Here is a 10358-nt window from a genome sequence, read left to right as displayed (position 1 = left end):
ATTTTTATGTTGAATATGTTGTTATAGTCCTATTACATTTGTAATTATTGTTTCAAAAGCTTTGATAAAGCCATTCAATATCTGTTTCAGTGTGTCTTTGACACTTCATATACTGTCATTGCTTAGACACGATGGCTGTTTTGAAGCGCACGAACCTATCAATGGCAACTTCGGCATTATTCGGCTACACTCGGCTCCTCTGTTTCGTAACCCTCAACCGAACATACACGTGGTATTTTGGTATGAAGGACGCAGAAGCTTCACATAACTGGCTCGAATAGTCCTTCTATAACAGGGAACACAGTTTACACAACGACAATCAGTGGAAGCATGAGAAACATGCAGTGATATCGTTTTCACACAAGTTATCTTATGATTGAAGAATGCATATTGCCGATTTCGCGGCAGGATCCATAGGAGGTACGTAACCTATTGCGATTTCGAAGCTGTATAGCGTTATTTAAAAACAACGTCGCCTAATATTAATGTCGGTTGTCCGAGCCCTGAATAACAAGCTCATGGAAAATATCATTCATAGAAATTATGTGTGCGTCGTTAATAATATTTGGAGGTTCGTTCGTTATAGAAGTTTGTGACCCCACTCCTTTTGGGGGCTTTTGAGGTTATACCGTAACAGCCTAGGCCTCTGCGTATATAGAGAGTCTATATATATATAATAGTCTATATAATTGTACAGGAGAATGTTGCCTGGAAACACGATTTAGAATTGCATTGAAATCTCTGTCGGGCAGAAATCTGCATTTGAATCAGGAAAGTTTCCTTTCACGACCTCAATATCCCAGAATGTTGAATAAAATTATATTTGAAGGTACTTTACCTTTTGTCCATGTTCATGCTGTTGGTTCTTTTGGCGGTAGGGATGTAAGACAATATGTACACAGAGAAGTATAATTACATACACTTTTTTTTTTAAGCACTGTGCCTTTAGTGCCTTCAGATTTATATGACCTGAAGCATGCGCACAATATGAAAATACATGTATGCAATGAGATGCATGCATACTTGCAGGCTCGTGCGCGTGATTACATTGTTTTGTTCATGGTGATAGAAATCTGAACACACTACCAGCGCTTTGAAAAGTTGATGTAATTATACTTTCCTGTGCATATATTGTCTTACATTCCTACCGCCAAAAGAACGAACTGCATAGACAACCAGTAAAGTGGTTAAAATATAATTGTATTCAACATTCTGGCTTGTAGAGTTCGTGAGAGGAACATTGCCTGATTCAAACCCAGTTTTTTTGTCCAACATTGAATTCAATACAGTTCAATTCAGGAATGTCCAGAAGGCCTCAAAACCCAAATCCTAATCCTTTTCTAAACATAGTAACATCTTTGGCAGTCTATCCTCCTTGATTAACCAGGCCACCTCATGCACCTACTGTATGTTACTTTGTGTCAAATACGTTTTGTACAGTATTACAAAGTATCAATTTAATGTTGTGTGGCAGTCAAAATTGATTTGCCATCACAATGTTAGGATGTTGTAAACAAGGACCAGCATGGCAGACTGATATGTACTCTCATACATGTATCTAGTCGTCTTAGCAACGCCTTCATTTACATGTGGTGATAGAAATGTGGTCATGTTACCACAGTAACACCTGGAGTTTGCTTAATTAAGATGGTTAGCTAACACAGATGTCATCATTCACCAATCAAGCTAGCTATAATAACATTGTAATAACAATGTCACCTAGTCTGCTATGTGTGTGGTCTTTATCATTTCCATTCCTCTGTCTAAACACAGGGGCATGTGGTGTTGCTGTGGGATATCCTCTTGATACAGTAAAGGTAAGTGTTTTGATGTTAATGTGTTTTATTGAAGTGGAGAAAAACCATACCAGTCAAACGTTTGGACACACCTACTCATTCAAGGGTTTTTCTTTATTTGTACTATTTTCTACATTGTAGAATAATAGTGAAGACATCAAAACTATGAAATTACACATAGAGAATCATGTAGTAACCAAAAAGTGTTAAACAAATCAAAATATATTTTAGATTCTTCAAAGTAGCCACCCTTTGCCTTGATGAGCCACAGTTTTGCACACTCTTGGCATTCTCTCAACCAGCTTTCTGAAGAATGATTTTCCAACATTCTTGAAAGAGTTCCCACATATGCTGAGCACTTGTTGGCTGCTTTTCCTTCAGTCAGACCAAAGGACAGATTTCCACCTGTCTTATGTCCATTGCTCGTGTTTCTTGGCCCAAACAAGTCTCTTCTTATTATTGTTGTCCTTTAGTAGTGGTTTCTTTGCAGCAATTGGACCATGAAGGCCTGATTCACGCAGTCTACTCTGAACAGTTGATGTTGCGATGTGTCTGTTACTTGAACTCTGTGAAGCATTTATTTGGGCTGCAATCCGAGGTGCAGTTAACTCTATTGAACGTATCCTCTGCAGCAGAGGTAACTCTGGGTCTTCCTTTCCTGTGACGGTCCTCTTGAGAGCCAGTTTCATCAAAGCGCTTGATGGTTTTTGCGACTGCACTTGAAGAAACTTGAGAAGTTCTTGAAATGTTATTTATTGACTGACCTTCATGTCTTAAGGTAATGATGGGCTGTCGTTTCACTTTGCTTATTTCAGCTGTTCTTGCCATAATATGTACTTGATCTTTTTACCAAATTGGGGCTATTTTCTGTCATTGAAATGTTAATTGTTAATTGAAATGCATTCCAGGTGACTACCTCATGAACCTGATTGAGAGAATGGCAAGAGTCTGCAAAGCTGTCATCAAGGCAAAGGGTGGCTACTTTGAAGAATCTCAAATATAAAATATATTTTGATTTGTTTAACACTTTTTTGGTTACTACGTGATTCCATATGTGTTATTTCATAGTTTTGATGTCTTCACTATTATTCTAAAATGTAGAAAATAGTAAAAATTAAGAAAAACCCTTGAATGAGTAGGTGTGTCCAAACTTTTGACTGATACTGTACATACCTAAAGATGTTGCCATGAGCCTTATTCTGGTGATGACATAACTCCTGCTAGGCTGAACTCTTCCTGACGTTGACAGGTGAGGATACAAACTCAGAAGCAGTTCACTGGAATTTGGCATTGCTTCATAACAACGTTATCTAAAGAAGGGGTGAGTGTCAATCCTTTCCGGCATCAAGCAGTCCTAATCAGTTGCTTCATCAGTCACCTTATCTTAATGTCTAAACTGAGAAGCACACTGACCCACCCTCCTCTCTCTCCTGTACCTCCAGGTCCATGGCTTCTTCAAGGGGATGTCCCTGCCTGTTACCACAGTTTCCATGACTTCCTCTGTGGTGTTTGGGATGTACAGGAACTGCCGTCAGTGTCTCAGTCAGCTGAGGGGAGGACCAGGAACCCCAAACACCAAACCAGAAATCTTCCTCTCCGGCCTGGCCGGGGGTGTGGCTACGGTGAGGAGTTTTATTTCTGAGGATATATATTATTTTGTTGTTGTTTTCCAGAATGAACTTTCACAGGATTTGTGATTGTATGACCAATGTATTTACTTTCTAAGGGAGGACAATGTCATGTTATCCAGACTTGGACCTTATTGTTCACCCTGCTACCATCTAGAAGGCGGCGACAGTACAGGTGCATCAAAGCAGGGACCGAGAGACTGAAAAACAGCTTCTATCTCTAGGCCAACAGACTGTTAAATTGTCACCACTAGCCGGCCTCCGCCCATTACCCTGCCTTGAACATAGTCACTTTTACTAGCCGGCTACCACCCGGTACTCTACCCTGCACTTTAGAGACTGCTGCCCTATGTACATAGTCATTGAGCACTGGTCACTTTATTAATGTTTACATACGGTTCTATCCACTTCAGATGTATACTCTGTATTCTAGTCAAGGCTCATCCTATATAACTACTGCTGTACACACCTTTTCTATTCATATACTGCCCATACTGTCTGTACACACCATCATATACATATTTACTTATATACTGGACTCTGACATTGCTTGTTCTGATATTCCTTCATTTCTTTCTCAATTTCTTGAGGGAATTGTGTGTAATGTTTTGTACTGTTAGGTATTACTGCACTGTTGGAGCAAGAAACATAAGCATTTTTTTGCACCTGCGATAATATCTGCAAAATATGTGTACTCGACCAATAACAGTTTATTTGATTTATTGACATTATTTGGTTTTAAAATATGGTAGTCCTGTTACAGTGTAATTAGTGAGTAACTGCCAACCTGTATGTGAATTCACTGACTGTCCCGTTTCCTTATTCTGGTCTCTCAGGTGACAGTGATGTCACCAGGCGACATAGTGAAAGTCAGGCTGCAGTGTCAGACAGAGTCCATGCCAGCCAGAAAAGGGGCCAACTTGCCCAAACCCAAGTACCGCGGCCCCGTCCACTGTCTCCTGACCATCGTCAGAGAGGAGGGGGTACTGGGGCTCTACAGGGGAGCTCTGCCTCTCATGCTAAGAGACGGACCGTCCTACGCCACCTATTTCCTGACTTACAGCACACTCTGTGAGTGGTTCACCCCGACTGGAAAGAAGGGACCAGGTGGGTGAGATTCTATTTGGTCCATAGCTTACCTTTTGACCCTCCAGCTGGTTTTCTATTGGTCCAAAGCGTGGGCGTCTGTCCTCAACAGGATACAACGTTGGCCTCTTATGAATGTGTTCTACTCTACAAATGGTTAAAGTAATTATTGTTGTAGTTCATAGATAGAGCATTTAACCCTAATCCCTATCTCTTGCGATTCTCAGAGTGGACAGGGGTGATGCTGGCTGGCGGGGTGGCTGGTATGACCGGCTGGACAGTGGGTACGCCCATGGACGTGATTAAGGCTCGCCTCCAGATGGACGGAGCCAGGGATATCAAGAGATACAAGGGCTTTGTCCACTGCATCACAGAGACAGTCAGGATGGAGGGGTCAGGGGTGTTCTTTAGGAGCTTGGGTATCAACTGTCTACGTGCCTTCCCTGTCAACATGGTGGTGTTCGCTACCTATGAACTCCTGGTCGGCTTCCTCAGAACACAGCCTGATGCTATAGAACCCCCCAAACTAGAGTTTGAGTAGACACTGAGTGATTAACCGAAATGTTGGTTATTTTTTGTTTTTTAAACAACTAATTGACCAATTAATTCAATTATTTTAATTCCATTTCATTCGTTTTTTTCTGTTAGCTCAATGCGCACATCGCACAGTTTCTCTAGAGATAAATCCGATCCCGCCTGAACTGTGCAATGTACAGTAGTAGGGAGTTGAAATGTCCAATAGGTTAGAGCATAAAACGCTGTAATTAACTACAATGACCTAAATCCATTGCGCAGATGACTTGGAATTAAATAATAAATTAATCAAATAAAACAAATGTAATATATACAACAACTGAAATATTTTATTAAAGTAATGTGAATAAATTATGGTTAATGGGAAGCAGTAATGGGACGTCACTACCATCATCGGACTTTTATTAATTGTTTTATTCTGTTACAGTATTCAACCCACATAATGCATAGTGCATTTAATGTTTTAAAAAATAATCAAAATTGAAACAGTAATTATTTTGTAATAATCTAACGGAAACCGAACCGACCTCAAAAAGCATAAATCGCTCAGCACTAAACACTGGACTTGTTAGACAAATGTACCTCTCTCTCTTGATTGTACTCCTCCTCTCTCTTGATTGCACTCTCTCACACTCCCGGTTCGTCTTGCTGACCGTCTGTCTGACCTGTCTGACTTTGTTTCTCTCTCTCTCTCTCTCTCTCTCTCTCTCTTCTCTCTACTCTCTCTACTCTCTCTCTCTACTCTCTCTCTCTCTCTCTTCTCTCTCTCTTCTCTCTACTCTACTCTACTCTCCCTTCTCTCTCTCTCTACTCTCTTCTCTCTCTCTCTCGGGTCAGTAGAGGGGTTAGATCAGTGGTCACCAACCGGTCAATCGTGATCGACTGATCGATCCCAAGGCATCTCTAGCCGATCTCCAAATATTTCTGTAAAAAACCCAACTCTAAAGCATTGCGTTCCTATTTTTTTTGTATTCCTCTTGTGCAGTTGGCTGTAGGTGCACCCGATTCAGCTGCCCTGTGTGCCGGGAAGCCGAAGTGTTCAGATTTTGAACCGTTTCATGTGTCTGAAGGGACAAACTCTGTCTTCCCCATGGGCCCCAAGAGCAAATCAAGTGCACTATAGGCCTACCGCTGACCAATCGGATGGCTCAGATGACCGTGTCTGCAGTAACGTAGCAGGAACAAAAGGAAGCTACAGCAAAGTTATGAGATTTAAAAACGTTTAAAACCATGACTAGATAGAGACTGTCTACAAATACAGCAGAGAGATGCTGTTTTTATGAGTGAGTTTATGTTTAAGTTCTTACTCAGCACATACAGTTGAAGTCGGAAGTTTACATACACTTAGTTTGGATTTAATAAAACTCATTTTTCAACCACTCCACACATTTCTTGTTAACAAACTATAGTTTTGGCAAGTAGGTTAGGACATCTATTTCATGCATGACACAAGTACTTCTTCCAACAATTGTTTACAGACAGATTATTTCACTTTCTGTATCACAATTCCAGTGGGTCAGAAGTTTACATACGCTAAACTGACTGACTTTAAACATTATGTCATGGCTTTAGAAGCTTCTGATAGGCTAATTGACATAATTTGAGTCAATTGGAGGTGTACCTGTGGATGTATTTCAAGGCCTACCTTTAAACTCGGTGCCTCTTTGCTTGACATTATGGGAAAATCAAAACAAGTGTAGACCTCCACAAGTCTGGTTCATCCTTGGGAGCAATTTCCAAACGCCTGAAGGTACCACGTTCATCTATACAAACAATAGTACGCAAGTATAAACACCATGGGACCACCGGCCGTCATACCGCTCAGGGAGGAGATGCGTTCTGTCTCCTAGAGGTGAACGTACTTTGGTGCGAAAAGTGCAAATCAATACCAGAACCACAGCAAAGGACCGTGTCAAGTTGCTGGAGGAAACAAGTACAAAAGTATCTATTTCCACAGTAAAAACGAGTCCCATATCGACATAACCTGAAAGGCCGCTCAGCAAGGAAGAAGCCACTGCTCCAAACTGCCATAAAAAAGCCAGACTACAGTTTGCAACTGCACATGGGGACAAAGATCTTACTTTTAGGAGAAATGTCCTCTGGTCTGATGAAACAAAAATAGAACCGTATGAACATAATGACCATCATTTTGTTTGGAGGAAAAAGGTGGGATGCTTGCAAGCCGAAGAACATCATCCCAACCGTGAAGCACGGGGGTGGCAGCATCATGTTGTGGGAGCCTTTTGGTCCTAGACTTGGCGCTCCGGTACCGCTTGCAGTGCGGTAGCAGAGAAAACAGTCTTGGGTGACTGGAGTCTCTGACAATTTTATGGGCTTTCCTCTGACACCACCTATTATATAGGTCCTGGATGGCAGGAAGCTTGGCCCCAGTGATGTACTGGGCCATTTGCACTACACTCTGTAGCGCCTTGTGGTCAGATGCTGAGCAGTTGCCATACCAGGCGGTGATGCTACCGGTCAGGATGCTCTCGATGGTGCAGCTGTAGAACCTTTTGAGTATCTGGGGGCCCATGACAAATATTTTCAGTCTCCTGAGGGGGAAAAGGTTTTGTCATGGCCTCTTCATGACTGTCTTGTGTTTGGACCATGATATTTCGTACGTGACGTGGACACCAAGGAACTTGAAACTCTCGACCCGCTCCACTACAGTCCCTTTGATGTTAATGGAGGCCTGTTCGGCCCGCCTTATCCTGTAGTCCACGATCAGCTACTGGTCTTGCTCACATTGAGGGAGAGGTTGTTGTTCTGGCACCACACAGCCAGTTCTCTGACCTCCTCACTATAGGCCATCTCATTGTTGTCGGTGATCAGGCCTATTGTGTTGTCGGCAAACTTAATGATGGTGTTGGAGTCATGTTTGACCACCCAGTCATGGATGAACAGGGAATACAGGAGGGGACTAAGTACACACCCCTGAGGGGGCCCCAGTGTTGAGGATCAGCGTGGCAGACGTTTTGTTGCCTACTCTTACCACCTGGGGCGGCCCGTAAGGAAGTCCAGGATCCAGTTGCAGAGGGAGGTGTTTAGTCCCAGAGTCCTTAGCTTAGTGATGAGCTTCGTGGGCACTATGGTGTTGAACGCTGAGCTGTAGTCGATGAACAGCATCTGTCACGACTTCTGCCGAAGTCGGTTCCTCTCCTTGTTCGGGCGGTCAATGTCACCGGTCTTCTAGCCATCGGCGATCTATTTTTCATGTTCCATTTGTTTTGTGTTGTTTTCACACTCACCTGGTTTCAATTCCCTAATCACATGTTGTATATTTTCCCTCTGTTTCCCCCATGTCCTTGTCGGGAATTGTTTATTTGTAAGTGCTATGTGTTACTGGTGCGCTATGGTTTTTGTACCCATGTGTTTGTTGTTTTATTTGCCGTTAGTTGTATATTTTAAACTGCTCCGGCTATTCACCACGTTCTGCTCTCCTGCGTTTGACTTCCCTGCCACCAGTTACTCACGTCTTACAGCATCCTCACATAGGTGTTCCTTTTGTCCAGGTGAGAAGGGCGGTGTGGAGTGCGATTGAGATTGCATCATCTGTGGAACAGTTGGAGCGGTATGCAAATTGGAGTGGGTCTAGGATGTCCGGATGCTGTTGATGTGAGCCATGACCAGCCTTTCAAAGCACTTCATGGCTACCGAAGTGAGTGCCATGGGTTGATAATCATTTAGGCAGGTTACCTTCGCTTCCTTGGGTACAGAGACTATGGTGGTCTGCTTGAAATGTGTAGGTATTACAGACTCAGTCAGGAGAGGTTGGAAATGTCAGTGAAGACACTTTACAGTTGGTCCGCGCATGCTTTGTGTACACGTCCTGGTAATCCGTCTAGCCGGTTTAAAGGTTTTGTTCACATCGGCTACCGAGAGCGTTATCACACAGTGGTCCAGATCAGCTGGTGCTCTCGTGCATGCTTCAGTGTTGCTTGCCTCGAAGCTAGCATAAAAGGCATTTAGCTCATCTGGTAGGCTCGCGTCACTGGGCAGCTCACATCTGGGTTTCCCTTTGTAGTCCGTAATAGTTTTCAAGCCCTGCCATATCTGACGAGTGTGATTAATTTTTTTACACTGTATTGACGCTTTGCTTGTTTGATGGTTTGTCTGAGGGCAGAGCGGGATTTCTTATAAGCATCCGGATTAGTCTCCCGCTCCTTGAAAGTGACAGCTCTTGCCTTTAGCTCGATGTGGATGTTGCCTGTAATCCATGGCTTCTGGTTGGGATATGTATGTAAGGTCACTGTGGGCACGACGTCATCGATGCACTTATTGATGAAGCCGATGACTGAGGTGGTGTATTCCTCAATGCCATTGGATGAATCCTGGAACATATTCCAGTCTGTGCTAGCAAAACAGTCCTGTAGTATAGCATCTGCGTCATCTGACCACTTCCGTATTGAGTGAGTCACTGGTACTTCCTGCTTTAGTTTTTGCTTGTAAGCAGGGATCAGGAGGATAGAATTGTGGTCAGATTCGCCAAGTGGAGGGCGGGGGAGAGCTTTGTATGCATCTCTGTTTGTGGAGTAAAGGTGGTCTAGGATTTATTTTCCTCTGGATGCACATGTGACATGCTGGTAAAAAAAAATGGTAAAACTGATTTAAGTTTACCTGCATTAAAGTCCCTGGCCACTAGGAGCACTGCTTCTGGGTGAGCATTTTCTTCTTTTTTTATGGCCTTATAGAGTTGGTTGAGAGCTTTCTTAGTGGCAGCTTCACTTTGTGTTGGTAAATAGACAGCTACGAATAATATAGATGAGAACTCTCTTGGCAGATAGTGTGGTCTACAGCTTATCATAAGGTACTCTACCTCAGGCGAGCAATACCTCGAGACTTCTTTAATATTAGGCATCGCGCACCAGCTGTTATTGACAAAAAAGACCCACAGACCCACCCCTCGTCTCACCAGAGGTAGCGTCTCTGTTCTGCATGGAAAATCCCGGCAGCTCTATATTGTCCGTTTCTTTGTTTAGCCACGTCTCGGTGTAACATAAAATTTTACAGTTTTTAATGTCCCGTTGGTAGGATAATCTTAGTAGTAGGTCATCAATTTTATTTTCTAATTAGCAAGGAGAATGGAAGGCATTGGGAGTTTACTCATTCGCCTCCGGCTTCTCAGAAGGATCTCCAATCTGGTTCCCCTTTTCCAGTGTCTTTTCTTCACGCAAAAGGCGTGGATCTGGGCCTGTTCCAGTGAAAACAGGATATCCTTCTCGTTGGACTCGTTAAAGGAAAAAGTTTCTTCCAGTCTGTGGGGAGTAATCGCTTTTCTGATGTCCAGAAGTTCTTTTTGGTCATAAGAGACGGT

The 10358-nt window shown here is 42.9% G+C and overlaps 1 protein-coding gene across 1 annotated transcript; it reads left to right on the top strand.

Moving 5' to 3' along the window:
- Positions 1-74: 74 nt before the first annotated feature.
- Positions 75-5411, top strand: slc25a47a (solute carrier family 25 member 47a). The gene is made up of 6 exons (XM_021600923.2): positions 75-420; positions 1774-1817; positions 3046-3117; positions 3239-3418; positions 4261-4531; positions 4738-5411. Exons 1-6 carry the CDS (start codon positions 384-386, stop codon positions 5049-5051), a joined length of 918 nt encoding a protein of 305 aa, XP_021456598.2. The 5' UTR covers positions 75-383; the 3' UTR covers positions 5052-5411.
- Positions 5412-10358: the final 4947 nt, after the last annotated feature.

This window comes from Oncorhynchus mykiss, chromosome 4 (assembly GCF_013265735.2).
Source record: "Oncorhynchus mykiss isolate Arlee chromosome 4, USDA_OmykA_1.1, whole genome shotgun sequence".
NCBI lineage: Eukaryota > Metazoa > Chordata > Actinopteri > Salmoniformes > Salmonidae > Oncorhynchus > Oncorhynchus mykiss.
This window is presented reverse-complemented; position numbering and strand designations above follow the sequence as displayed.